Source organism: Drosophila suzukii, chromosome 3 (genome assembly GCF_043229965.1).
Source record: "Drosophila suzukii chromosome 3, CBGP_Dsuzu_IsoJpt1.0, whole genome shotgun sequence".
In the NCBI taxonomy this organism is placed as follows: Eukaryota; Metazoa; Arthropoda; class Insecta; order Diptera; family Drosophilidae; genus Drosophila; species Drosophila suzukii.
The window spans coordinates 1,715,932-1,743,688 of NC_092082.1; the positions used below are offsets into that span (position 1 = coordinate 1,715,932).

Sequence of the window (27,757 nt, forward strand, 5' to 3'; positions counted from 1 at the left end):
TTGAAACCGATTGTATTAAACTTTTGCTTTATATTCGTTATTATTTATCAGTTGTGTTCTTGAGGTAGTTATCTCAATTTGTTGTAAGGCCTGTGAATTTAGAATAAATTGCTTTCTTTGCCAATATCGGTTTCCATATAGCTCTCAAAGCATATATATTTTTTATTTGTATTTTACAGCTTCTTGGGGAGATTTATTCTAAGCTCCTAAATAAAGTCTTGTGATTCTGCAGTTATATTTAAGTAAATATAGAAAGTGTGTAATTCCTTGAGCATTATGTTACACCTAATCAGTTCGATTTGTTGTAAATATTCTCTTACAATTCTTACGATATAATGTTTGTACTTAACTAGCAAACAAAACGAAATAATTTACGCAGAAAGACACGTAAGCATACAATGGGATATATATATCTGATCCTACAGATACAGCGCTAACAAAACAATAAACGCAAAACTTAATCGACGTCCGAAAACCATAAAAAACTTTAACGGAACGCATTGAACAAAATGTAAGCATAATATCAGTTAAATACGAAATAAGGAATTAATTTTGGTTATCCTTTAACAAATGCTCCTGCGATTTCACACCTGGAAATCGTTGAAATACGTTTCCGTCACCCGGATCTTCTCCACGCGAATGTTGAACATGGCAAATCCGTTCATAATGTTGAAGGCGATGGCAAATACCACCAGCGCCGAGTAGGTTCCCAAGGCGATCCACCAGAGCAGCTGCTCGTGGAGCTTCTGCTCAAAGCTCTTGAGGACCAGCAGACCGATGGTTAGGCCAGCTATGGCTCCTGCCAAATGGGCCACATACGAAACAGCCACCACTGTTTCCGTCTGATCTATGGACACGAATTCACTCGAAGATCCCAGCTGCAGCTCATCGCCAGCATAGCGAGCATAAATGGCGAATCCAAAGTCAAAGGAAACTGTAAATGAAAAGAGGTTCTATTATGATCTATAGGAGCAACTCTCTAGTCAAATAACCCACCGAAAACCAGAATGTGAAGCAACTTGATGACTCCATAGCGCATCTGGTGATAGTTGAGCAGGACGTTGGCCAGATGGGCGGCCAGCAGAGCGTAGACTCCTCCACTGGCGCCCACAAGGAACACATCCGGGTCGAAGATGCTAGTGCCCAGGCTGCCCGCCAACACTCCGGAAAAGTAGATGCAGGCGATCCTTGTGGAACCATGGACCATCTCCAAAGGCAGGCCGAAAACCAGCTGCACTGCCACATTAAATCCGAGATGGAGCCACCCGGCATGGAGCACCATGTAGAAGAGGAAGCGCCAGATCTCGTGCCTTTTATCCGGGCGGTAGATGAACATCGAGTCCGAAGGTATGGGTCCCCTTGGAGCAGTCTCACCCGTGACCACTGAGTGATACACAAAGAAACCCAGCTGAGGGGGAAAATAATGTAAGTGTAAGGTATATTCAAGGAGAACCCATGAACCCACCTCCACTACAGTGACCAGGATGATGAAAAAAGGAGGCGGACAGCAGGTGTAGCGATCGGCATAGTACTTGCGATCCCGCTCCTCGGGCAGGATCTCCATGGCCACGGCGTGCACCATTTTCCGAAAGAGTGGCGGTTCGTTAAGCACCAACTGGAAATCGTTTTCAGAGCAGACTTCACGATCTCGATGGTGTACGGCGCATTTGAAGCTTCGTGTCCGCTTGCCGCTCATCTGGAATTAAGTTTTAGGGGTTAAGTTAATAATAAGATTCATTAAATGTGAAAAATTATGGGAAAACACCTTTTTTGTAGGTTGAAGGACATTTTTAGCTAGGGTAATTCGATAATTTCTTATGTCAATGGATTTTTGTATGAATATGGATATTCAATATTCATTTATAGGTATGAGATCTGTATAAAAAGGTAGTAGCTATTTAATTAAAAAAATGTTTATAATAGGACACCTCAAAACGGTTCCCATGTGATGATACAAATTTCAATAAAGCTGCCATCCCAGTAAGCCTGTGCCCTAAACTCAAAAAGCTATCACTAAAAACTCTGTAGAACTTCAGTCTATTGACAACCTTATTGGAATACGGATCACTGGTCATAACTAGCAAACAAATTTTAATTTCAATTTATAGTTTTTCAAGTCTCTTTAAAAATGTCGAAAATTTATCTGAAGGCCATGGAGGAGGTGGTGCAGCGGAACAACGACAACACGAACCGGATTACGGAGCAGGCCCAGGGATTCGTGGTGTCGGAGAACGCTACGGATAGTCTGCTGCACACATCCTTTGATCTGACCACCGCCCAGTCGATTGTGAAGCACCTGCACGCCAGTTTCCTGAAATTGGCCCAGAGTTGCGTCCGTGATTTGGATCCCGATGATAAGCTGTGCTTCCTGCGGGTGAAAACCCGTAAACATGAATTTTTAGTTAGTCCGGAGGAGGTTTTCACTGTGACCGTGGTGTTGTAACCCCCTCGTCAAGTGAAGGGTTAATACACAGGCTGGACAGTGTGTACACACAAGGAAAGAGGGAAAAAGGATAAAAACAACTTGATTACACCCACATGCTCCTGCTGTCTCGCTCGCTCATTAATGGTGTTGCTGTTGCAAATCGCCGGTTGTCTTTAACCCACCGAAAACAAAAAACTAAACGAGCCATAAAATTATGAACATAACATTTATGCGTGTGACCGGCCAAACTAAATTATGTTTATTATGTAATTAAGATGTTGGCACATAGATGCCGATGTCGGCCATTAAAAATAACCACGAAGCGGGCAAAGATCCGCAAAAAGCGGAAAATGTGAATTGTGTTTAATTAAAAGTGGGGACGGCGCATCCAAATGAAGCCTACACGCAATTAAAATGCCCGATTACGATTGCGAAAGAAAAAAGGCCACAAATTAAAAGCTTGCCACGGCCTCAGGGCACAAAATAGTTACTTCCGCCAGTCTGGGAGGGGGAAATTTATGTATCTTCTAGTTAATCAGCACTAGTCGGCCAGCCTTAATGGTAGTAATTATCAAATTTTGTTTTAATTGATAAATTTCCTCTTGACAACTGGAAGCTGTGGCACTGGAATAATAATCAGGTGGCAACTCTGGACATTGCGTAGGTGTAGTGTATGTGTGTAAACAACCGTTTAATTAACATAAAATATAGATTTAAGTGCAGTTAAAAGAGGTAAACATGGTTCCTGTAGTTTTCGTGGGATATATGTATTTTATGTGAGTACATTTATAACCGTAACTTCTCACAACTTTTAAGCTTCACTTAAAACAACGACTTACGCGGTAAAATTACAACTCGAGTGCAACACTCCTTAGTTTTCCTTATAAGATAGCCATTATTATTATTTATTAGGCACAATTAACACTTAAACATTGAGGAAAAACGAGCGGTTTTACAACTTTCCCGCCAGCGTGCGTAAGTTTCTCTTCGCGCTCTGCGCTTTCCACGCTTATTCTAGTTCTATTCCAGTATTCCATTGAGAACAGTGTTTTCCAAACAGTGTTGCAAAACGTCAGCTGATCTAATTGAGGACGCCAAGATCAAAAATAGTCCGATTTTACTTCCGAGTTGACTTTCCCTTCCGATTTGGACCAATTTCTGGGTATTAAATTGTTACGACTCGCAGACAAAGGGCGCTGAGAATCTGTGTTGTCAACAATGGGAACACGATCACCCACACGCATTGTAAACGGGTGACAAATCGCATCTTTCGGCAAGATCAAGCGATCACAACAAAGTGCCAACAGGGCCAATAGGGGAGAACTGTATTCCCAACAAATAATTGCTTATCGTTTGTTTGGCGGACGAAGGCTGCTGCGGCTGATAATGTCATTATCCTGGACGCAAAAGGGAAAAGGAGTCGGAGTCCTGCTCGCCGCATGACGTCACCAGGTAGGCGACTGCCATGACATTTAACGGTGCTAAAAGCATACGGTACAGTCGTGTGCAAAATATTAAGACAAACAAACATCTTAACAAAAGTTAAAAACCCTTTTTTTATAATAAAATTAAGTATGTTTATTTATGGTAACCTAGATAACTAAAAAAAATTTAATAAATTCGAGTTCAAACCAGAGTACCAAAGTATTTTTGAATATACTTTAAAGTTTAAAAACTTTGTTATAATTCAACTTGATTTGAAATGTTGGGTCATATCGAAATCCTTTTTAATAGACTATCAAGATGTGATTCATTCATCAAAAAATTCTTTACTTTTCAGGGAAGCTGAAATATACATGTTCTTCCTTAAGGACTATAATTTTGCCCATAAGTGTATCTGCGCCTCATTCACCTTCGGTAGGACAGGCCGACAAATTGACGCAAAACATTTAACGCGGGGGATCTCGGGATTGGGTCGGCGGACATGGTCGAACGGCAGACGGGAGCGAGGAGTGAGGGGTGAGGAAAGGACCACAGGACGACGGTGCCGGCTCTTTCTATGGGCCACAAAAAATTCCTTTGAATTGCGTCCGTTGCAGCAGAAACACACAAACACGGCGATATGTGTTTTCCGTATTTTTTGTTGCCTGCGGCCTGTGGCTATGCGCAAAAAAGGACATCTCCTCCGGCGGTTGCTCCGGTGGCAGGAGGACTGGCGGTCCACAGGATCGGTGGTTCGGACGTTCAGAGGTTCGGAGGTTTTTGTGGGCCCTCTATTATGCATTGCGTACGGCCTCACCCGGCGTGTTGACATTTTTATTCCAAACAGTTGAGCAATATTTATAAACTGCCCGGGAAAAAAGGAACAAGGAGGATGAGGATGAGGAGGTCATGGTGCATGATGCATGCCCAATGGCTTTATTTCCGGGTGACCATGTAAAATGTCCTCGTGGTTTGCTGCTTATTAAATGAGCTATTTGATTAACATTGTTCTGTGCTTGCTGTTTCGCTAATGAAAGAACAAAAGCGAATATTTGGCCTGTAGGCACAGAGGTCACAAGGCAAAAACCATGGACAGCCATTTTAAACATTTATCAGAAAATATATGTTCCATATTTTATGCATGTTAGGAACCTCTTCCACTGAGAAAGTTCCGTCTTGTTAAGTAGAAACCGTACTGTATACACACTAAATTTTAAACATTATATTGCAAGATACCATTTAAATTTTGGAAGAAATGTTTTTGATTAATCATATGTTGTGTTATGCTTATAATCCGATATTTAATGACTAAGGTTATTAAATGAGTAATTTTAAACGATGTTTAAATATTTTAAAGACATTCCTATTTTTGGTTATAGTCTGGTAAAGACAGCCTTTACCGAAATTAATTTAATATATATATTTTAAGATGTTCCTATTCTTAGTTAAAGTCTGGCTAGGACAGCCTTAAACATACATTAACTTCCCACTAATAGTAGTGTTCATAAACTAACATTTCTCAATTAACCGTGAATGTACAATTTTGCCTGCCACTCAATTACTTTGTTTTTCTTTGGCAGCTTATTAAATGTCATATTTTGCATGTCCAGGAGCAAGACAAAGTCTGTGAGATTGCGGCTCCAGAATTGTTGATGTTTGCACTGGCGAAACACCTTGGAGACTGGGAACGAGATGATCTAATTGAATGACAATATTATGCCAAGGCCTAATTCAATTTGCAATTCGCATCGCTTGGGAAGCGCTGCAGGTGGAGGAACATGGCTGGAACATGGGTTGAATCTTAAACAAACACGGCAATTACAGCAAACGGATGCACTTGTCTGTCCAAATGACTTGGGCCTGCTCTGTAATTAGCCCGGGGACGAAAGGATGCGGGATGGGCTTCTGTTGGCCCTTTGTCGGCCTCCTCGGGGGTCCCGCCTAATTATCACATTTTTACTCATTAAATTCACATTTGCTTGTTTTTCTCCCCCGTTTCTTTTTGGTTTTTTTTTTGGCAGGGCCGAACCCGCTGCCTAATTACAGGGTAATCAGGCTTTCAGCCGCCGTGGCTACCGAATGATGATTGATTTAAGGATGGAGGAGTATGCTAAAAAGCCAGAAAATTCCCTACTTACCAACTCATTTTCATTTCAGGTGACATCTGCCCAAGCGCGTGCCAAACAAAGGGAAAAAAACACAGAGAGGAAAGTGCAAACAGCAGCTGAAATGGATATGGAAAGCAGGAACGTAGTCGAGGAAAAAGCAAATCGAAAACTGATTTGGAGCGGAAGTTCGTTTGCACCTTTCTGCAGTTTCCTGTATTTGCCGCCGCCGCCGCCAGAACAATAAACACACACAAGCTGCGGCATCCACAATTCCACAATCTACAGCCACTTCCATATCCACAATCGCAATCAGAATCGCCGAGTGTTCCATATAGTACGAGTACCTTAACTTGTCTTGCCCTTTGACGCCGTCTTTTGTACTAAGAGAGTTGAGATGGGAAATGGGATGGGAATGGAATGAAGATTGAGACGAAGTCACCGCCCGTTGGCTTTTGAATGAGCTGCAAATCTAAAGCTATACGAGATTTCGCAAAAGTAAAGATTAAGGATATGCGTGTGCAGGCAGAAAAATAATGAAGTACTTCACAATTTGTATCGGTATTGAAGACACAAAAACTTTTGCACTACATAATGTCTTTATTAAGGTGATAGTTATATGTACATATCTAAAAAAACATCTGAAATGTTAATGTAAGCAATGTTGTTTTATACGAATCCATTAATAGTGCACAATGTATAATGATTTCTATGTCTAAATTTTCTTTCCATGTATGCAAAAGCAAGGAGCACGGATTCCTGGCAGCTGCTCCTTCGAAACGCTGTATTTGATTTGCGATTCGAGGCAGGCGGAAATGGAATGACACGCGAGGCACTCTTACTTTGTTTGAGGATTGGCAAAAATGGTGCCTCCATTGCCCGACAAAAAACAGAAGGAACCAAGGACCAAGGACCCGTGAGCCGTAAGAGACTTCCACTTGAGCCGCACGCATTGTTTACCTTTGCGATTCCGAGGGGCGTGCTGGAAATCGGATATCGGATCGCTCGCTCGGGACAATCAAATAGCGCAGCGGAGTTTTCCAATCCACTGAGCAGCCGCAATCGGCGACGGAATCAGCTGCCTATAGACCATGAGAAGACTACTCTATGAGGAGATGAGGTGCCGACCCGAGCCACGCGTGTTCTATGTCTAGTGGTCAAAATTGGACACTGGCCGTCTCATTAGCGCACCAAAGGTTGCAAGGTTAATGATGCGCACCCCGTGCTTGGGCTTCCGTCTGCCCATCTCCACCTCCTCGGGCAATTATGCGACGCACTTGAGCTTGAAGGGCCACGGAGCAAAGGAGTACACAGTAAGAAACCGATTTTACTACATTTACCAATAAAATATAATATATATATGGGTTTCTTGGAGTAGTAAGCTAAGGTAGAAGTTTTAAAATTCTATAGTTAAATCAAAGTAATTTGTATCTTGTCAGTATAACATATTTTAGGATTGTTTTTTAGTTAAGTAATATTATTTAGTTTCTATATACTTTCAAACTCAAATTAATTATAAACACATGAAGAAAGTAGACAGAAAAAATGGTTGGGAATTGTAAACATTTCTGAAGAATATTTTTTAAATAACCGCGCTTTAATAATTGGATCAAATTTTAAAAATTATTATAGAGAACCCATTTACATTATTAAAACATTTTTTTGTCTGCACGCGTAGGAGGAGTGCAGTGGCCATTCATTGACCCCGGCTAGTAGCTAGAAGCTCGGGTTTTTATGGTGTCGTCGTAAATGTCAGGTGCGCACCCCATTTAAATTTATTCAACGTAATTAGTTGTCTCCCTATAAAGTGAGTATATTGTTTTGTACAGAGTGCCAGCCTAGGAATCTAATTTGATTGCCAACTACAAGTGTTAGGGTATTACAATGCAGTTCTTCCGCTAGCCCGAAAAAATTCGATTTCCTCTTTTTTGGTAGATACATTTTGGTCGCGCGGATTATACGACACATAAACCAAATAAATGGGACCCAACACCTGCAGGTGGAAAAACATGCAAAAATGATCATTGCGAGATATGTGAACGGGACATGACGCCGCAGGATACCAAACAGAGGACGCTCCTCCAGTTGCAGTCCAATCTCCACCACTTGCGCCTGGGTTATCGGTGAATATTCCGTGACGATGGCAAAAATATTGCAACGCAGCCAAAAGGGGGGAGAGAAGAAGGGGAGGAGGAGTGCCAGGAAGGCCAGGAAAGGGGTCGGGGTCTGGGTCCTGGTCCATTTCGTGTGCACGTCGTTATCCTTGCCCCGGATGCAAAACAATCAAAATAAACGGCTGCCAAATTGACCATTGACCAAACATCGTCAGCAGCAAAAAACGAGTAGGTGGAGGAGGAGGAGCAGAACCACTGCAGCAGGATGTGGAGGCGAAAAACACCTCCAGGATGTGGGTGAGTGAGTAAACCCCATTGGACAGCGACATCATCTTTGCCCCCGTCACGTCGACTTCGAGCACAATTCACGAGTCAAGCAGCCATCACGGAATAAACATGAAATTCTTTTTTTGTTCAGCAAAGTGCAGGAAAAACGATTAAAGGTAAAAATGGGAGAACCTTAAGTACATTTCGATTAAGAAACGAGTTCAAGGTGATCCATAAAATAAAGGACATGCCTCCTATTAAGATTTCTAAATATCAAAGGTTTCATTTTGCAGTAGAAAATACTATAATCAATAAACTTGAAATCCATTCAAGAACTCGGCTTAAAAATGTCCAAGTTCAAAAGGCAATACATTCTATTGAACAATATTAAATCTTAAGCAATCGTAATAATAGAGAACCAAACTGCCTTCTTAATATAGATATCGCTTAACCCAGAAAAATGTGTAATAGCCCATAATTAATACCCTATAAGCTATAAGATGCCGTCAAGAGTTAGTAACTGCCGCTTCATAATTAACCAGAAATGTTCGCTCATCTCATCGTGGCCCCACTCGATTTACGCGATATTATTGCAGAATAATGAAATCGCCAAGAGATTCCAATTCAATCTACGCGCCGCGTAGGCCATTTATGGATTGGCATTGATTTAATACCGCGTCGCGAAAGATCGCCTCCAGGTTTTGTTTGGTTTCCCCCGGGTCCGAGGCGCAAGGCATTTTGCACCTACTTCGGGGCCCGAGAGCAAGATCAAACCCGAGACCAAGTCGCACTCGCGGCTCCAAAGTCCGAATCTGATCTGATTCCGATTCCGCCGTCTATCGCTCCGCGAGATCAGCGGCAGCAGACGCCACCTCGTCGGAGGCTGGATCAGAAGGCAGTTGAAGTGAGGAGGGCATCACAGCACTCAGGGAAATTCAACTTGTGAAGGTGGTCTTAACAAAATATTTGTACCTTTTTATGGAAAAACTTGCTTTATGAAACTCGAATGAATTCTGAAAAATATTTTACTTGTAGCACTTTATATTGCTTAAGATTTAAGATTATTATAAAACATATCACACTTACAATGATCATATCAGATTTACATTGATATCATAGAAACAATATCCTGCATTATCAACGATATTTCGTAAGACTAGAATTTATATGTATAGTATAGCAACGCATTGATCCTTTATTTGAAAACATACTTTTAAAGCTCAGAAATATTTATTTTTGAAAATGCATCTTAATTTTTAAAGTAGAGGTATTTTGAGAAGTATGAAAACTATTTCAGAGACTTAAAAGAATACCAAGAATTATCTAAACAAATTTTTTAAAATTCATATTTCCTTTTTTTTTAGAGAATTCTTCAGGACTCTACAACTTCTTTGCCGAATACAAAACGATTAAAAAGATTTTTTCTGAATGCAGGCACTCCAATGTTTATTCAATAAACCCGATCTGAGATGCGGCACCAGGAGGAGAGGCTGCAGAGCAGATCAGAACAGCAGCTGGCTGGCATTCCTCCGAGAAGCAACCGTTCTGCAGTTGGCCTGGCCCATTCAAGACAAGCCGCTGGAATTTCTTGGTGCGTGCTCGGCACAGGCACAGTCACTGGCACAGGTTCAGATATGAGATTCAGCTGGTCCAGCGTCTGCCAGCTGCGTCTCCTGATTATGATAATGGCAGTTGGACGGACTGGACCGGATCGGGTTGGACCGGGACAGGAATCGGTACTGGGAATGGGAATGGGAGACTGGGACCACATCGCACCACCGGGCAGTGGAAGCCCAGCTCAGCTCATCCCGTCTTCGCTGGCCAGTTGTGCGCAATTGCTTTCGTTTATGATCGAATGATCGAATGCCTGGCAGCTCCGTTGACTTTCTGATTAATGCAAGAATGCTCCTTGGCGGCGTTCCTGCTTTTTGCCCGATCCCACCACCACCGACTGCAATTAAAAGTGGATACTCCTCAATGGAAGGGTCACTGAAAATTGGCGAAGGCAATACACGACATTACAGCCAAAGACAAGGTCGGAGCATCAACATACTTGTCCCTATAAATGTACTACCACAATTAGATCTTTTTTGTTTAACGAAACTTGAGGTTGCCCTAGGACAAAAATAAATATGAGGTAGCTACAGTTACTTAAAAACTGTTCAAAAGAGCAAGACATATCCAAATCCCCTATAAAATTAACACTATTGGCTAAATTATATCATATATTTAGGTATTTATAACTATAAATAATATTACTAATCTTTAATTAATAAGATTTAGTGCATGTTATCATTTAGATAGGATATACGAGTAATATGTTTTATAGGGAAACCCAGGACTTTATAGGTTCAAGATTTTCAAGTTTATTAAGTTTATAACCCTATGAAATTCACAACTACTCAAGTCTTGCCTATATAGCTTATTGTATTGCACATGAGAGCATTCCCAGTTCGTCTACGACCATGGTGCCGCAGATTGATTCTTGACCGGCTGCCGCCGCCTGCTGTGCCTGATGCCCCATGCCAGCGAAAGAAATCCCGAACCCGAACTCGAACCCAAACCACGACCAGATGCAGACCGATCCGAGTAAGAAGACAAACGACAGTCGCCAGCTAGCCTCGTGCCTCCAGTTGTCATAACGTTCAACACATCGCGCCCCTCGGTGGCGTCTTTCGTCTTGGCCACGTCCACATCCACAACCACATCCTCGCCCGACTCCGATTTCTGTGCGCTGCCATAAAAGGATTTGTCACGTGCGAGCTTTTGTTGAAAATGCAACAATCATCAGCCTGCATTATGCATGGCGCATTGCCAGGTCGGACATCGTATCTCGGCATTCCTTGCGATCCCTCTCCAGCACTCCTGCTCCATCACATGCTCTCCTCCGGCAGCAGATCATTGAAATTTATAATTAAGTGGAAATATGTTGTCTACGATGGCAACAAGGATCTCAGATTGCTGGCGGAGATATGAATTCCTTTCGGAAGATACAGAAACAGAGCCCTCAATTGGAATAACAAATGCATTAGCAGGCCAAACAAGGACCTAATAATGTCCTCGTCGGGGGAATGTGAATGGAAATCCATTTCACAAAGAATGGAATGGGCTGGGTCTCATCCACAATTACCGTTAGGCACACACACCACACACAGGGACAAACAAGGACATGCCAGCCTGGCTAATTCATGACTTTAAGGACACTTTGGCAAACAATCGAATGGGCCAAGGCGAAGGCGATGGAATATTCACTTTGCAATTGATTATGCATGAGTGTTTTGTCGTGTGCGGTTTGTGTGCGTGCCAATCAACTGGGTAGAATCAATCAAAATGCAATAGGATTGCCCTGCCAATCAAAGGCAAAGCCGAGAAAAGAGCTACCACCCCCACAGAAGTCACTTGTCCCGCTGGAGCAGCTGCCTCGGAGTTTAAATCCAAGGCAGCCGGATCCTGGCCAGTATTTTCGGACCACATCAGGACAAATAGCCAGACCCCAGGTAACCAGGACAAACACTCAAATGTCCAGCGAAGCGTTGCGAAAGGGCCAAAGGAGATATAGGAGTACTTGGAGAAAAAACCCTATCAAAGTTTGTAAGTAATTCTAAATTCGTTGGTATAAAATTAGGAATGTTCTATATATATATATGATATGCAATGTTTTTTCAAAATTTAATTGATAAGTAGTTCTGGTCCGATTGATATCAAATTTGATATGTGGGTGGGAGCTTTTAAAACATGCCATTTTCCTTGTGGTCAGAGAACACTATCTATCAAGCTGTGGCCTTTACAAACTTTTGGCGTTGCTTAAGTAGGACAGATCGCGTTTTTTCATCGTATAAAATGATTTGGAACTAAGAACTTCTATAAAGTAACCCCATTTCTTTCACTGTGTATCCGTAAGCGTTGCATTTATTTGCCAAGCGCACTTTTTGCATTTGCCAAACAAGAGTGTGGCTCTTGCCAGGCCGAAGGAAGCCTTGTCCTCCGTCCGTTCTGTTTGAACACGAGCCTACACTTTGGTCGTCGTCCTGGCCGAGTACTTTGCACCTGTGTTTGCACTTAAATCGAGTTTGCCGTTGATGAGCAGCCAGGGACAAACACACGCACGGTAACTTGGGTACTTTGGTTACCCGGTTACTCGGCCAGTTGGCCGGAGGATAGTGGATAGTGGCGATTGTAATTGCGGTGCACTCACCACATTCACAAAGTCCTGGAACGTCACGTAGCCGGGTCCGGTGGGCAGTTTCGCCTTCTTGGCCCGCTCCAAAAGAAGCTCCCGCTTGTTCATAGGCACTTGGGACAGGAACTCCGGAGACCTCAGGGCCACCAGGAACTCCTCGACGGATATTTCGCCGAAACCCTCGGGATCGAACTGGAACAGAGAAGAAGTAATGATAAAAACCGGGCAGAATTTGGTATAGGGGGCAATAGTTTACTCACCATATCGAAGAGCAGTTTCCATTTCTAAAAATAAAGTTAGAACAGAAAATATTATGGACGGTATTTAAGATAAGCAAAATATATGTATACAGCTCAATACTTCATTAGAAAATTTATAATAAAATGTAAATTCAAAATTTCCTTAGGGAACTCACATCTCTCAGTAATTCCCGGCGTAGTTCGGCCTCATCAAAGTCAGAGTTTAGGGAAGTGTGTTCCGTATCATAGCCGGCATCATTGGTACATTGCTGGAAATTGATAAATATATAGATCTAAGCACTGAAAACTTCTTCAAGACCTTACGTATCGCATTTGGGTGTGCGAAATAGATCCAATGGAGGCCAGGGATCCGGCAATGGTGGATATGTGTTCTATATCAGCCAGGGTCTCCTGCTGACTACTACCGCCGGCATTTTGCTGACTGGTTGGGTTTTCCAGGGCCCGAGAGCTTCCTCGCTCGGAACCGGGCCACATCCTGTTGTTCCTGGCTATCCAGTTTTGTTCTTGGGATCAGGGGTATGTTTTGTTGATATATTGTAGATTGGCAGTGATTGTAGGGATTAAAGTTCCGCTGTGAATCATATGACATTTATTTAAGGATTTTCAGATTCTTCTTAACTAGTCTTTAAAAAACGTAAAACAAAACTTGTTATTAAAAGAAATTGCCTTCAAACCACTTTTTTTTTATTTAAAGAAATAATTATATTTACAAAATCTTTTATTTATAAGTCAAAGCCTTTTTTTCAAATATTTAGATAGACAAAATATTATAATTGTGGTGTATTTTAAGTATTCTATTAATACTTCCTAAATTCGTTTCGGGTTTTAGTTGTCTAAGTTTCCCCAATTGGAGCCACTGTGCAGAGCTTTTCCCGAGCTCTTTCCCCAAAAGCTCTTTTGATTGAATTGAAACTTGGGCGACGGAGCTTCCACCACCGATTTGGTCGAATGCGTTGAGATGTGGTTTTCTCGCGTGTTTATGATTTTCGAGTGGCGGTTCAAATACCGCCGAGGTCGAAATGATATTTATTTATTTGATTTTCAAATACCCCCGTTTTTAGGGCCTGTGAAAACAGTTTGTTACAATTTGTCGTGTTTGGGATTGTAGCACTACTTTGCGGGCCCAGAAAAAATAATTGTCGGTTAATCATAGGCTAAAGCCGGTAATCAATACCTTAGTCTATTTCATGCCCGGCAAACATTTTTTCTTTTTTTTTGTTTAATATTTTTTTATCCTTAAGCGCCCTTTGTTTTGATTGCCAAGGCAACGGTTTGTTGTCGTTTTCCCCTATTTCCTTGTTATCAATGAGGAGAGGTTATTGATCCTGAAGGGAATCCCTGAAAACTGCGCAGAATCCGTCTGGCAAACAATTGTTTTGCACTTTGTTTACGCCTCGTCAATTGCCGGAACTATTTTGTTTTGATTTTGTTGAACTAAACTAGGCAATTGGCATTGATTGAGTGCTTTTGTTGGCTAAATGAATGAAATTCGCTTTCCTTTCGTTCTTTCTGACTTTTGATGGGTTTTTTTAGCTAACCCCTGGGGATAATTGCTTTCTTTGTTATTGAAGGACAGGATTCTTGAATATAACTTTACATTATGTTGTTTTTTAAAGCTTTTTACCGTATTGCTGGCACCCAGAAATTAAAAAATATTGCACATTCACATCCAGGCAACAACAAACAAGCGAACTTTCCACCGGCAAAATGACAACTAAAGGGAGAAATGCCAAAATAGAGAGGAGGGAAAGCGAAAGAGAGAGCAGGTGAATGGGGTTGCTAAGGGCTGCTCTCTGGGGGATGCAGGATTCCCACGGCACATGCGCTCCGTCTGGAAAGCATTTCCAACCCGTTGGCATTTCCTTCCACTTCCACCCACCCGGTCCCTCCCCTCTTCGGGGCCAAATGACGCCATTCCAGAGCTCGACACTCACACCCTCCAATACATTGATGCAGCTTTATTGAAATTTCATACCACATACATATGAAGACGAAGGAGAAGCTCTCCTCTTGCCACACTCCACACTCTGCTACAAAGTTGCGATTGTATGGTGATGCTTTATAATTACAGTCGAACTTTTAAACATTTCACTCCGAATTTCGAGTATTCCTTTTTTTGGCAATAAAAGCTTGAAACATAGTTTAAAAAAGATTTAAAATCTTAGAAGTTTTTCCCAGTTATAATTCAAACCAGTTAACATTTTAGATCTGCATAGTTAATTTTTTGAAATAGAAAATTTATGAGTTTCCTGAGTTTGGATTAAGGTTAGCTAATTAGCTTTCCCACTTATGGTAATGGTTATAATGTAATAATCAAAAGAAAAGTTCAACTGTAAGATTATAAATTAACAACAGAGGGAATATGTGAGTGAAAGCGCTCATCCCATCTAATTATTTGGATGGTAAAAAGAAAGTGTAAGACACAGGCGTGATGACGCTTACGAATCAAATTATATGTATACGTAATATAAGGTAACTAATGATAACATACAATGTTATAAATATTTTTAATGCCAAGCGCAGAACTTTTAAAAACTGTTACTTGCAATTATTTACAGTGCTTACGGTCTAGTCTCTATGGGTCTAGTTTATATAGCTAGATTATGCAAAACGATCCTCCAGAACTTGGAGCGATTAAGGTGTTTGATGCGAAAGCACAAAAAATGGGGAGTGGGCATCGAATAATGAACACAAATCTAGGAACAGATCGCACAGTTAAATTCAATACGTTTATCTATATAGCTAGAGAAAATAACTATCGATCCAGGGGAATTCAATTCTTAAGGATTTATTTAATCTCCAGCTGTCTTGCTTTTTCTATCAGTTATTATCCTCCTCTTTCCGGTTTTAACAATATTTACACTTCTGACGGCCTAAAAAGATCGCTGGCTTACAACATGTGGTACATCATATACATATATAATCTAGTAATTATGTAATTATCGAATATTTTTGCTTGCTTTTGCTTCATTAGGTTTTAGTTGCTTAATTCTCGCGTAGCTTAAACTTGCATCTATCTGTTGCTCTTGCTGTAAACATAAAAGTCAAGGGAGAATCTCTTGAACAGTATAACACTTGCACACTTGCCTTAAAACGGGGAACAGAGGAAGCAGAAAAAAACATTACAACAAACTCGAATCCTAAAAGTAAGGTGCTATCCTACATATCCGCTTGGCCATCAGCCCTCCACCATGCGATCCGATCCGGAGTCGCACTGTTCTATAACCAGGCGAGCGATTCGCTTGATCTCGCAGTAGGGACTTTCGTGCTCGATCAGCTCGTTGAGGATCTGGATGCCGTTCTCCTGCTCCACCAGCTGGCAATATTTTTCTGGATAAACCTGTGGGAGATGTGCAAAAATTACTTGAGAGTTCTATACAGGATTAGGGGGCTATACACCCACCTGCGTCAGGTTGGCCAGGGCCCAGACAGCCCAATGTTGGCACTGGGGCGTCTCGTAGCAGCGCACCAGACTCAGGATCGGCTCAAAGCTGCGGTAGTTGATGTTTCGCTCGCTCTTGATGTTCCACCGCTGGATGGCGGCCACCATGCGCTCCAGCACGTGCTCCCGGCTGGGCGTCTTGATCGTCCAGGCATCGGCTCCGTCCGAGGCAATGTGCGCCAGCACTCCAGCCGCATTGTAGCTGACCTGGAAGCGCAGGTTAGCATGGTTAGCACTGCCCACCTCTCTCTCCCGCAATCTCGCCATCAAATTCGCACTAGCACCACCCACCTCGATGCCATCACTTAGGGAGTCCAGCAGGCGGGCGAACACCTCGATGAATTCCTGGGTCATCAGCTTGGGCCGCAGCCACTTGACCTCGGCCACGTTGCCTAGGAGGCCCATCATGTTCCGCAGCAGCTCGTCCCGATCCGGGAAGGTCTATTACAGAAAATACAGTTCAGTTTAAAAGGTTTCAATACACAGGAAGCAATCCTAATTGGTGATGAGATCAATGAGTTTACATATTTTCGCTTCCCCACAGCAAGTCTTGAAGTTCCTCTAATACGACAATAAATATAGATTTATAGAACTCAATCTTTTCATCCTCAGTTCTCTGTATACAGTAAATCTCTTCCAAACTTACATGTAAACACTTGAGGAAATACTCCATGCCGCGGCCTTCGAGGAATCTCTTACAATTAATAGCAGTCTCATCGGTTACGTTCCACATGGTGGACCAAGCCACCTCCATCACATCGTCGAAGACGGAGCGAGTAAGGCGGTCCTTGATCAGCGTCAGCATGGTCTACAAAGACACCATCGATTAATATAAATTCCTGCTGAATTTGTTTGATTTAGACATACACTAACTACGCCCAACTCGCCCAGAAAGAGCTTCTGTCGCCCATCCACTTGGCAAGCCAGTGTGTTTAGCAGATAGATGGCTATGCGCTGGACAAATCCCTCTTGTTCCGTCTTGGAAACGCCGTGCAGCAAGATCTTAATAAGACGCTCGTACTCGAAGAGCTGAAAAACCAGGAAATTAGCTCGATTCAATGGAATATCAGAGCAATCCTTACCACATCGACTGGCATGTGAAACTGGGTGAGAGTGAGGTAACCATTCCGCAGCATGGTGTCGTCGGTGAGATGCATCTCCATGCCATTAAGCAGCGTGCGAATGATGTGGTTGCGAAGCAGTGTTCCAAACTTAGAGCGATCCCTGCCCTTTACAATATAGAACAGTGTGGCACTGAAAAGGGATACCCGTATTAAAAAAGGATATTATTTATGTTAATATTAAGACCGACCTGCCGGAGATTTGCATGTGCTTGAACTTGAGATGCCGGTCCATGGCGGAGAGCACAACGTCCAGTGCTGTGTGTATGTCCTTGCAGTTCTCGAAGCGGAAGAGATGGTACAGATCGTTGAGTACCTACAACAATATAAACATTATAAAATCACCTTAAACAATCCAATTTCCAGACTCACCCTTGTCAGTAGCACTGGTCTGTCGTGATAATAGCGAGCTGCGGTGAGGATCTGCTGCTCGTTGGCATCGCCAGCCACTTCCAGAGCTGGGATATCGTGTCTTTTGCATGCCCAGTGGGCCGTGTGATAGAGTCCGAGGAACTGCAGCGGTCGCTGGGTGCGTGACGCCAGTCCCGGGATGTCGGTGAGGGCAAAGTTCTGATCCATTTTGGTGCTGGGCGTGGAACTGGCACTCGTCGACTCCTTGGTGGCCACCCCGTTGCCCGCCAAATTCGTGCCCGAGATATCCAAGTGTGTAAGGTGCCGCAGGTTGTCCATCAGCATCTCCAGCGTTTGATCGGGCAGATCGTAGGTGCCATGGCCATTCCCAGAGCTCGAGATGGAAATATCCAATGTGCAGAGACGCCTCAAACAGCAGATTGCATGCAGCTGATTGGCAATTGGCCACACATTGAACAGGATGAGCGTGTGCAGATTGGGCAGCGAACCCAAAGCCTCCAGGCTGAAGTTGGCCAGGACGCAGGAGGTCAGATCCAGGTGTCCCAGGTCGTGCAGGTGGGCGAACTGCAGCCGGTGGTGCATCACCACACCGTTCAGCACTAAGCGCCGCAGGTGGGGACAGGTCAATTGGAAGTCCACCGGATCTTTTTCGTTTGGCTCCGCATACTGCAGCAGATGGGAACTAATTCCCAGCTCCAGGGATCGCAGGCTGTCGCCGTAGTGGGCCAGCAGGTGATGAGATCCCACGGTTATCATGTCGCAATACCACATGGACAGAGCGAAAAGCTTGTGGCGCATAAGGGTCTCCAACCCTGAAAGATTTAAAAACATGGTTTTAATAAGTGGAACAAATTTTTTTAAATTTACAAAATTCAGAATTGATAGTACACTTATTTGTCTGAAATAATCAACGAGTTGAAGCTTTTTAGATTGCTTTAAAAGATATAACAAAAGGCTATGTGCATAGAGATTTACATAATTTTACATATGCAGCCCGATTCCCATTGATTAATTTGAAGGCTTCAGAGCAACGTGTGGAAGATTTGGAATATTTTGTTTGAAACAAGGTTTTAAATATCCGACAAACGGACACGAAAGACATCATGATCTCCGAGTGAATTCTGTTCAATTACTATTCAATGGAATTATACAACGCCGGATGCGAAGAATCCAGCTCACCTATGCTGCTCAGGGTGCTGTTGCGCAGATTGACGATTTTGAGCGATGTGCGCTGTGTGTCCTCGAAAAGGCGGATGACGCTGTCGTCCAGGGGGCGATTGAAGCGCTGGTAGTTCTCCAGGAAGCCGTCACAGATCTCGTTGGGCAGCACGATGCCAGGATTAAGGCCACGCTTGCCATCGAAGCGATGGCTGCTGATTATGTCTAGGTTGTTGCACAGCTTCTGGTAGGCGATCTCCTTGAGGGTCAGCGGCTCCTCGTCCAGCGAGCCGTCCTCCATCAGCCGCACCTTGCAGCTCATCTTGGGGCCGCAGTTCCTGTGCTCCGCCAGTGGTGCCTCAATGGTGCCCCTGTTGTCTGGAACAAAATGGAGATGTGGGAACGATGAATCATCGGAAGCTTACAGTGTGTTGTTTGGGTATTTGGCCTACGCTACACATTTCATCATCGCCTCAAATAAAAAACTATTCATTTTCCCAATTCTAAATTTCTTATTTGTCATATTTATAAATTACCAACGTCAACTTGGTCGCAAATAATTAATATACTTGCCTTTTTTGAATCGAGCATCATTTAAATTTTCGTACAATAGTTCTTATGAAAGGGATTGCACGTGTTAATTCAAATAATCTGTTCAATTATTAAAAATACCTATATTTTGTATTTCTGACATATTAAAAAACCACAAATTTATGACATCATGATTATTATAGAATCGATCTTATACGGTTGATAATAAAATTTAATTGAAAACAGGTTTCCTACTGAAAACTATTTCCAATAAAAACCATTGTAGACAGGCTTTAGTTTATCCCATTTAGTGCGTTTAACAATTTATAGAGGTATAGTTTGTTTGTCGTTTAGAAAGGGGTTCGACCTTTCTATTTGATTCAAATAAGAAAATGATGGTTAAAGAAGTATACACTTTAAAAAGTATGGCATCTGAAAAGTTTGACTCTTTACTTAATTTCGCTTTAAGATTGCAAGTCACTAGGGAAGTGATTTGACCTTTAATTGAAATCAGCTCTATTTAAGATTACAAACATTATTAATTGTTTTTGTAATGGAGCCCCTTTCTGTTGGAATTTTGTGATCTGCTTAAGAGAAAGTGTTTGCTGTTGTTATAAAGTCTTTAATTATTATTCTTTATCTTATAGGCATTACTTATCGTTATTTGATTATGGGAAGTGGCTTGACCTTACAACTGTTGAAACTTGAGTTGCCTTGGTGACTGGCCAATCTTGCCCAGACTTTCAAACAGAGGCACGTGCCTCTTGGCTTTAATCTGTTTTCAGTTCTTGGGCTCCGATAGCCATTAATAGCGTTACATAACCAAGGGTCATCTAATTGGCCAGGTGAGATAGGGATATACGGATTATAATCTCGGGGCAATCTCATTCAAAGACCAAAACAAAGTGTAAATCTATATCGTGTGTGTATGCGCAAAAGACAATCTCAAGTTCCACGGATCACATACATATATCAACTATCACAAGTATGTACAATAAAAAATGCCAACAAACAAAATGTTTGCGTGTGTGTGGGTGCGTAGTTATTGAAGAAAACGAAAAAAAAGCTCAAAAAAACACAATAAAAAGCGTCAGTCTGTCTGGCTTATCTGGGCGACTAGACAAATCGGAAAAACCTGAATAGCACGGAACTCCAAAGTGCTAGGGAACAGCTGTCCGGATATTTTTATCTCGGATCCATTACAATCCGATTTCGAACCCGTGGGTCCCCATGCTTTCTGTACCTTTTATCTCTTAATGTCGCCCCAAAAAAGCAGCCTCCAAAAATCCCTCGCTGCTTTTGCTTTTGCGTTTGTCTTTGCCTTTGACTTTTCCTTCCTTGCCTTTGCTCGGCCACTGCTGCTGTCTTTGTTTGCTTTTGCCACCGAACTGACGAAATGCGAGTTTTTCACGCGATTGCACAGCGTTTTACCGTTAGCCGCGGCACTTAAGCTCCAGCAAATGCTATTTGTTTTTCTATTTCGCGTTTTTCGTATGGAAATCACTTCATTATTTTGATTTCTATTTTCTTTCTTCTCGGCAGCGTGACCAGATGGCGGAACTGGAATAACGGTGAAAATTACCTTCACTTGCATTTTAAAATCGATCGGTCTATCGATAGTTTTTTTTAATGTGTGCGCTAGAGATGGGCAAGAAGGCGATATACAGATTTATAAGTTTTCAAAATACAGAAAAATGTGTATTTTGGAATAAATAAATAGTAATAAATATATAGCTTTTACTGAGCACAAAATCTTGAATCTCAAATATATTTTATTTCCTGATTTTTTAAAACTAAAATATATATAAATTTATTTAAATATTCCATTCTAAATGTGAAATACAAAATTCTACATAGATGATATTTATTCCCTTATTTGCCTTCCTTGTTACTTAATTTTTAACCCATATATAAACACAATCGAATTTTAATGGGAAACTAATATTTATTTTGTAAGCGCTGAAATTAGTCAAATGTAAATGTACACGTTGTTAGTCGGCCGTTGTGTGCTTGCTTGGGCTTTCTTTTGTGGTTTTCGGTGTTCCGAGGGCAAGCAATAATACAAAAACACTGAAAATCGCTCCCCTCGCTACGGGGATCTCTCTTTAAATCTAAATCACTGCGTTGCAGAATCATCTCATCATAATCATAATTGTAATCTGGCTGCCGCGCCGCTCAACAATGGTCGGTTGTCTCCGGACTGGCGTAATAAATAAACTTGCATCGTTTTCGTTTTTAGGTGCTACGTAAAAAATGACAGAACAAAGATCGGGATCATCTCCCTCTTCTAGCCTGACAGATCTCCCTGATCGAATATTCCCTGGTCGTAGAGCTCGGCCACAACTCTTCGTCCGCCAAAGAACCTGCCGTCGAGCGCTTCCTTTCCACGCATGGCCTCCGCGCCGGCCGAGAACTCCACAAAGATCTTCACGATGATCTCCGCTTCGTCGTCGTCCTCGTTCTCCGTCTGCTTTTCATTGAAGATGATCACCCGGCTGACGGTGCCGAATTTACTGCACTCCTCCTGGATCTCCTCTTGCAGGGTCTCGTCCACATCCTCGGGACCAACCATGTTTCGCAGAATGATCACCCGTGAGTCCACCGGCCGCATTAGCCGCTGCATCACCAGCTGCCTGGCGCTCTGGCCCTTGATGGACATGTTCTCCTGCTGCTGCAGCGTCTGCACATCGCCCTCGTCCATCAGCTTCTTCTGCAGCTCCTCCTGCTGCTTCTCATGTGCTTTCTTGATGTTCTCCGAGAGACTGGCTGCCGTGACTGCGGCGTTATTCGCAGCGGCCGAGAGTACAGCCGCAGCGGCGGCTCCATTGCTGGCTTCCGCGACTGACAAAGTGGCCACCGTGGGCACTATGCCCACACCAACACCACCGACTGACATGGGCAGAGTGGGTGTGGCCAAAAGCGCGGGCGGCGGAAGAGTGGGCACCACCGGCTGAAGAGGCTGGAGACCAGCGGGAACACCCAGCAAACTGGGCGCCACTGGAGAGGGTGCCTGGAATATTCCGGGCGGAAGAAGGGCAGGTGCCGCCTGGGCCAAGGCAGGGTGCAGAGCAGCCGCAGATGTGGCTGCAGAAACCACTGGCATGGCTCCCACCTTGGTGACCACCGCGCCGGCTGCCATGACGGGAGTGTTCTGTGACAGGCCCAGAACAGCATTGCTGGCCACCGCATCCAGGGCCTGGATCTTGGCAGTTGCCGCCGCTGCAGCCACTGCCGCGGCCGTGGGCATAGTGGAGTTTGTTGTGGGACAGGCAAGGGCATTCGGCGGCGTAATCGAGCGACCCACTCTGCAAATAATAGACTCATTAGATCACCGGATTTTTGTTGTTCCAAGTAATACCAACTCACCTCAGTAACTGTCCACCCAGATCAAAAAGATTCATGCTGGCGATGGCCTCGTCCATGGCCTGTTTGTTGGCATACTCGATGAAGCCGTAGCCCTTGTGCGTGTGCAGGGAGGTGCCCTGGGCCAGTTTGCAGTAGAGGATAGGTCCGAAGGCCTCAAAGACGCTCTTGATGTCCTCCTCGGACAGATCGGGATGGATGGAGGCGACGTAGATGCGGTTGAAGCTCTTGGCCTCTTCCTGCACCTCGTCGATCACCTGCTGGGCCTGTGGCATGTTACTGGGTCGTCCTACCTTGATGTTCCTGCCGCCCATCAGGGCTCCGTTCATCTGCTCCAGCGCCAGCTGTGCGCCCTCGGGAATCTCGTACTCCACAAAGGCGAAACCCTTGTGCTTCTGCGTGATGGGATCCCAAGACATGTTGATGGATTTGATTGGACCGAAGGGAGTGAAGGCCACGCGAATTGTGTCTTCTTTGAGCTCAAAAGAAATGCTGCCCACGTAGACTCTGTAAAGGGAAGGTTAATTAGTTGCTGGTGTCTTTATAAAGGGACAAATTAAAGGAATTGATGGTTGTTGGAGTCAGATCTTATCAGCTAAGAGGGCACAGCGATTGAAATCCTATCGACAGCCTCCAGTAACGCGGAGCAGCAGTCGTGGGTGCCAATCTTCGCCAGGCATTTACAGTATGCATCATCCAGTATATTAGAGTATTAGCCCAGAAACCCTCTAGCTCACCTGCACATAAGTGCCAATGCCTGCTGCCTCTGAACCTGAGTCCGCTGGGTGGCCAATTGCTGCTGCTGGTGGGCCAGTGTCTGCTTCATGAGCACCATCTTGATGCTCTGCTCCATGGCGTACTTCTTGGCCTTGCTGACCAGGTCGTGCTGCTCCGAGGAGAGCTTGGGCAGGGCGCCGCCCAAGAGGCCGAGGAGCGCCGATCGAGTGCCCGGACCGAACTTGACATCGCCCGTCTGCTTGAGGTCGTACAGGGGCTGCGAAAGGTAGGGAATTTTCGAATCCGTGGACTTGCCTAGAATTGGGAAGAGGGATTAGTGCATCTTATACTGGGGGAGGGTTCAGTTCAGTTCAGTTGATCGATCATCAGCTATGCAATTTGTTTGGGATTCGATTCGACTTTTCATTTGACTTGTTCGGTATTTTTCTTTTTCTGCCTGTTTCCGAAGGCATAATTGGCATGGGACAGACAAATTGGTCAAGAGATTGCGTTTGAAACCGCTTAAATAAAGACAAAAACTGCCTGCTGCCTGCAAGAAAGATGAAGACAAAAAGGAAAAAATAAGAAAACAAATTGTTAATCATATAGTGGCTCCTCGAGCGGATCAGTTGGGATATTTGGAGCGCGTATCGATGGGTATCAATCGGTACATAATGTCGCTATAACTTGATCATTGATTATTGGATACTTAAGTTTAATGCATATTTCACTTTTCGTTTCTTTTGCGTTGGATGAGAGTCTTTCTATGAGTCTATCGTTTATGCAGAGGGGCTTGAGTTTTTGTCATTTATTTGTCAAGGCTGGAAAATGCAAGAATAAAAAGAGAAAGCTCCCGTCAAATAAAACATATTCGCTTATCGGTAGGCAATTGATTGATATACGTAGTGTATGTGATGCAAGTGTGGTTATCATATATACATATACCATATACATATATAAAATAGGAGGTAGTAATGTGTCGGGTTATGTGTAATGTATATCAAATCAAAATTCATCCGCTGGACAAGGCGAACTGGGCACACAGCAGGACATCCGGGGAATCCCCTCCAGGTGAAGTGAGAACAAAAAAGCGCGGGCTGGGCCCTTGGGGATTTGCCGATCTCCTCGTGTGTGCTCAGCTCTGGCGAGTAGTTTATAAAAATTAGAAATTATAAGCAACCTTAGGTGCGGTTTTCGTATTCGATTTCCATGAGTTGGGGGCGCGGTAACTGACTTGAAGAAGGGTCACACACATTTTACATTGCTCAGTGATAAAAAGAGAAAAATAAAAAAAAGAAAACAAGACGCTGAAACGATAATAAGAGCAACAATATGTTTAAGTTGGTTAGGTTCTCCACCGCCCTACCTACAAAAAGCTGTTATCTACCCACTGTTAATGTTTCTTCTAGGAAGATAGAAGCTCGTAAGGAGCTAGACCCATGGGTCTTAGTTTATTGAATTAGTAGATGCGGATGTTGATCGGAAAGATCGTTTACTTAAAGACTGATTAGTTGGATGCTTGGTACCCCATTTTAACAAATCGGACAAATGACAGGACGGACGATTGGTTGGTTGATCTGAACTAGCTAAGGCAAAACACAAAATCATTGGTACTTAATGTAAATGCAACCAGGACAGGACCGGAGCCAGAATCAGAGTCTCGGGAATCTCAGGATCGGGACCCGGATCAGTCCCCGGCTGGCGGCACACGACGACGTGGTGGCGAGGTGGTTAGAAGCGGATTAATGTCGATGTACTGGTTGGGCTTGGTTGTTTTGTGGCTGATTGGTAGTAGTAGTAGATTGGTAGTAGAGTAGTAGTGGAGTTATCTAATTGGTCATCTCTCTCTCGATCTCGAATACCCGCGATCTCGAATACCTCGTTTTCGATTTCGATTGCGAACTCGATCTTGAGCTCGATAAAACTTATGTCTTAGGCGGAACAAACTTAAAAGGAGAAAAACGCTTACGAGAACTAAAAAAGAGAGATATAGAAGAAAGAGAAAGAGAGAGATAATAGTTATATATGCATTTTGGATTAGTTCTGGCGATTCGTCGACTCGTTTCGGTTTCGGTTTTGTTTTCAGGACTCACTGATGCCCTAGATTTAACAACAATACGCATACGCATTTCATTGCGCTTTCGCTTTCGTTATTTAGCATATATGTAATCGTTTTCGTTTCGTTTATCGACTGGGGATCGCGCCTTTTTCGATTTTTTGGCGATAGACTGACTCTCAAATCGATTTGTTTGACTCTCACCTCACCTCACACCTCACAGTCTGAGTTAGAGTTCATCGTGCGTTTATGAAGTCTGCAATTACTTAAGCAGAACAAAAAGAAAAACCGATTATTTAGTGGCGTCAGTGCTGCCCTTAGATGCAACGGAGTAGAGTAGAGTACAAATACAAAGTAGGAGAGAAAATATAAGATGTGCTTATGTTTTATGCTTGGACAACCAAAAAATACAATACAATTCGGAAGGCCGTGGCTCCTCCTCGTGGATTCCGTTTCGTGGATTGTTGGATTCTTGATTAACCTACGTGCCAAGCTTGTTCTCAGACATACACAACATGTTTATTGTTTTTTTTGTTTGGGGGCGATGTGCTGATCGCCACGGTTATCTTTCCATAATACATAGTTATTTATAGACGGACAGCTGGGAAACTCACCCGAGTCGGAGCGCGATCGTTTGGTGGCCGGCATATCGCTGATCTCGCGCTGATCATCCGAACGCGGTGATCTCGATGCTCTGTCGTTGCTGCCCTGTAGGATAAAGAGGGTTGAAAGGGGTTAAGTAAAATGTTTTCATATTTACAACCTCTAGCCAAGGGAATATGATTATATTTATTAGTTTCTCAAATGAAAACAACAGTTTGTAAAGCATTATTTATTTGTCATGATCCCACTATTTCTCACTGTTTTCACAGAAATCAGTTAAAATAAACTAAATTACAAAATTATATGTATAATATCACCGAAATAGATACTATGAGCTGTTTTCAAAAAGTCTTTTCTATAAGACACTAGTAGTATTATCACTAAAAAGGGATTTTAACCGATATGACCTTGCTAACAGATAAAAAGGTTTCACCATATGGTCAAATAATTAGGTCTTGAGCGATATTTGGATCATTTATTGGTCTTTAAATGTATTTTCAATGTTTGGGTTTCGAATATGGCAGTTATCTGTACTGATTGAGGGTTTTATACAATATGGTCTAAAAAGACTCTTTACATCTCACTTGTGTCCCCTCCCTTTTTCAGGTAAAATTCGTCTATGGGACCAAAGGGCTGTACGAAACCGGAGGTGCGAGAGCGCGTGGTGTTAATTCGGATAGATACACATCCGCCGAGGGTCCGCAATTGTGACGTACTACTTCCAAATGGATGCAAGGTCACGAAGGGGTGCTCCATCGATTCCACCCCCAACAACGAACACCCTCAGTGTCCCCATGGAACCCCCTGAACCGCTCACTGCAACGCCACTGGCCAAGTACCGAAAAAATGCGCAAATTTCACAGTTAACCGAAACACGCGATGTGGAGAACCACTTGAAAACTCTGCTTTCGGGTGCAACTTCATCTGAATTCGCTAGTACTAACCATGCTCGCTGCTTTCCAGTTGTTATTGTGGCGATTTATTACCCGCAACGCTATTATTTGCTAACTTATTTCTTTTGCGAAAATTTTTTGTCAAGATGGATACGAAATAGTGGTGGAACTTTGGTCGATGTTTTCACTTTTCTTAACTATCGATTGCTTGTTGTGACTATCGATATAAGCCATAGTCTGGCAACTCTCACAACCGATATTGTTACTAAAGTTTATGATTTACATTTAAACATTATTATTGTAAAAATTATTTACTATATTAAAAATAAAAAATTTTAACAATGTTGGGTAATTAGGTAAGGTTATTTTTGTTAAAAAAGTAAAATTGTTTTCCTTAATATGGAATATATGTGGGGAAGGGGCTAAAGATCGGCAAAGCTAAGAATATGTTCTATAAAATTACGTTATATGGACCATCCGTTCAACGGATGGATCTCTGTGAGAAGAGGGTATTACTAAAATATACACCCTGTTTTATAATAATTTATCGGTGGGATTATGTGAGCACTATTATTCCGATCCGTCGATAGTTCTATTTCTTCCTCTTCGATTGTTTTGATAACATCGATGTTTCTCCACCTCTATTTCAAAAATCCCAGCTGAACGGCTTTAAAGTTTGGCGTTAATCATCATTAAGTATTCTTTGTCAAAAATATTTTACCACGTAT

At 42.9% G+C, this 27,757-nt stretch overlaps 4 protein-coding genes and 2 long non-coding RNA genes across 15 annotated transcripts; 3 read left to right on the forward strand and 3 right to left on the reverse strand.

Moving 5' to 3' along the window:
- Positions 1-126: 126 nt before the first annotated feature.
- stet (stem cell tumor) lies at positions 127-13,262 on the reverse strand. Of its 3 annotated transcripts, XM_017078256.4 has the most exons (7): positions 13,077-13,262; positions 12,929-13,021; positions 12,774-12,797; positions 12,529-12,705; positions 1,466-1,696; positions 997-1,408; positions 127-934 (listed from the first exon to the last, which is right to left on the reverse strand). In XM_017078256.4, the coding sequence occupies exons 1-7, from the start codon at positions 13,245-13,247 to the stop codon at positions 585-587; spliced, it is 1,458 nt and encodes a 485-aa protein (XP_016933745.1). In that variant the 5' UTR covers positions 13,248-13,262; the 3' UTR covers positions 127-584. The 3 variants fall into 3 exon arrangements, with proteins under 3 accessions (XP_016933745.1, XP_016933747.1, XP_016933746.2); XM_017078258.4 differs by lacking the exons at positions 12,529-12,705; positions 12,774-12,797; positions 12,929-13,021; positions 13,077-13,262 and adding an exon at positions 3,265-3,415; XM_017078257.4 differs by lacking the exons at positions 12,529-12,705; positions 12,774-12,797; positions 12,929-13,021; positions 13,077-13,262 and adding an exon at positions 2,192-2,327.
- On the forward strand, positions 2,031-2,776 carry robl62A. Its single transcript, XM_070995505.1, has one exon. The coding sequence runs from the start codon at positions 2,129-2,131 to the stop codon at positions 2,441-2,443; it is 315 nt and encodes a 104-aa protein (XP_070851606.1). The 5' UTR covers positions 2,031-2,128; the 3' UTR covers positions 2,444-2,776.
- Positions 3,486-10,479, forward strand: LOC108012818 (uncharacterized). Of its 5 annotated transcripts, XR_011603935.1 has the most exons (6): positions 3,565-3,877; positions 5,428-5,952; positions 6,005-6,513; positions 6,696-7,265; positions 7,888-8,509; positions 9,698-10,473. It is a non-coding gene; the product is annotated as an uncharacterized lncRNA (long non-coding RNA). The 5 variants fall into 5 exon arrangements; XR_011603934.1 differs by having other exon boundaries at positions 5,428-6,513; positions 7,631-8,509; positions 9,698-10,479; XR_011603932.1 differs by having other exon boundaries at positions 5,428-6,513; positions 9,698-10,472.
- LOC136116851 (uncharacterized) lies at positions 10,707-27,187 on the forward strand. Its single transcript, XR_011603936.1, has 2 exons — positions 10,707-11,924; positions 26,743-27,187. It is a non-coding gene; the product is annotated as an uncharacterized lncRNA (long non-coding RNA).
- On the reverse strand, positions 15,206-20,965 carry LOC108012814 (protein zer-1 homolog). Of its 4 annotated transcripts, none has more exons than XR_011603931.1 (10): positions 20,641-20,965; positions 18,888-19,244; positions 17,709-18,520; positions 17,528-17,652; positions 17,298-17,469; positions 17,083-17,244; positions 16,862-17,023; positions 16,177-16,656; positions 15,857-16,113; positions 15,206-15,798 (listed from the first exon to the last, which is right to left on the reverse strand). XR_011603931.1 is itself a non-coding variant. In XM_017078254.4 (10 exons), the coding sequence occupies exons 2-10, from the start codon at positions 19,186-19,188 to the stop codon at positions 15,952-15,954; spliced, it is 2,292 nt and encodes a 763-aa protein (XP_016933743.2). In that variant the 5' UTR covers positions 19,189-19,244; positions 20,641-20,964; the 3' UTR covers positions 15,206-15,951. The 4 variants fall into 4 exon arrangements, 2 of the variants coding, with proteins under 2 accessions (XP_016933743.2, XP_016933742.2); XR_005014105.3 differs by having other exon boundaries at positions 15,206-15,802; positions 15,861-16,113; positions 20,641-20,964; XM_017078254.4 differs by having other exon boundaries at positions 15,206-16,113; positions 16,177-16,422; positions 16,507-16,656; positions 20,641-20,964.
- On the reverse strand, positions 21,323-27,218 carry hfp (Poly(U)-binding-splicing factor hfp). The gene is made up of 5 exons (XM_017078255.4): positions 27,081-27,218; positions 26,148-26,241; positions 23,498-23,792; positions 22,764-23,267; positions 21,323-22,702 (listed from the first exon to the last, which is right to left on the reverse strand). Exons 1-5 carry the CDS (start codon positions 27,081-27,083, stop codon positions 21,685-21,687), a joined length of 1,914 nt encoding a protein of 637 aa, XP_016933744.1. The 5' UTR covers positions 27,084-27,218; the 3' UTR covers positions 21,323-21,684.
- Positions 27,219-27,757: the final 539 nt, after the last annotated feature.

Coding starts and splice junctions, on each gene's coding strand:
- robl62A (XM_070995505.1), top strand. CDS start 2,129: ATGTCGAAAATTTATCTGAAGGCCATGGAGGAGGTGGTGCAGCGGAAC.
- stet (XM_017078256.4), bottom strand. CDS start 13,247: ATGTGGCCCGGTTCCGAGCGAGGAAGCTCTCGGGCCCTGGAAAACCCA. Junction 12,798..12,928: donor GCCGGGAATTACTGAGAGAT/GTGAGTTCCCTA, acceptor CTTTATTTTTAG/AAATGGAAACTGCTCTTCGA. Junction 1,409..1,465: donor TCCTGGTCACTGTAGTGGAG/GTGGGTTCATGG, acceptor TTTCCCCCTCAG/CTGGGTTTCTTTGTGTATCA.
- LOC108012814 (XM_017078253.4), bottom strand. CDS start 19,188: ATGAGCTGCAAGGTGCGGCTGATGGAGGACGGCTCGCTGGACGAGGAG. Junction 17,653..17,708: donor GACCAGTGCTACTGACAAGG/GTGAGTCTGGAA, acceptor ATATTGTTGTAG/GTACTCAACGATCTGTACCA. Junction 16,114..16,176: donor CCCTGGCCAACCTGACGCAG/GTGGGTGTATAG, acceptor CATCTCCCACAG/GTTTATCCAGAAAAATATTG.
- hfp (XM_017078255.4), bottom strand. Junction 23,793..26,147: donor ACGATCGCGCTCCGACTCGG/GTGAGTTTCCCA, acceptor TCCCAATTCTAG/GCAAGTCCACGGATTCGAAA. Junction 23,268..23,497: donor GCATTGGCACTTATGTGCAG/GTGAGCTAGAGG, acceptor TTCCCTTTACAG/AGTCTACGTGGGCAGCATTT.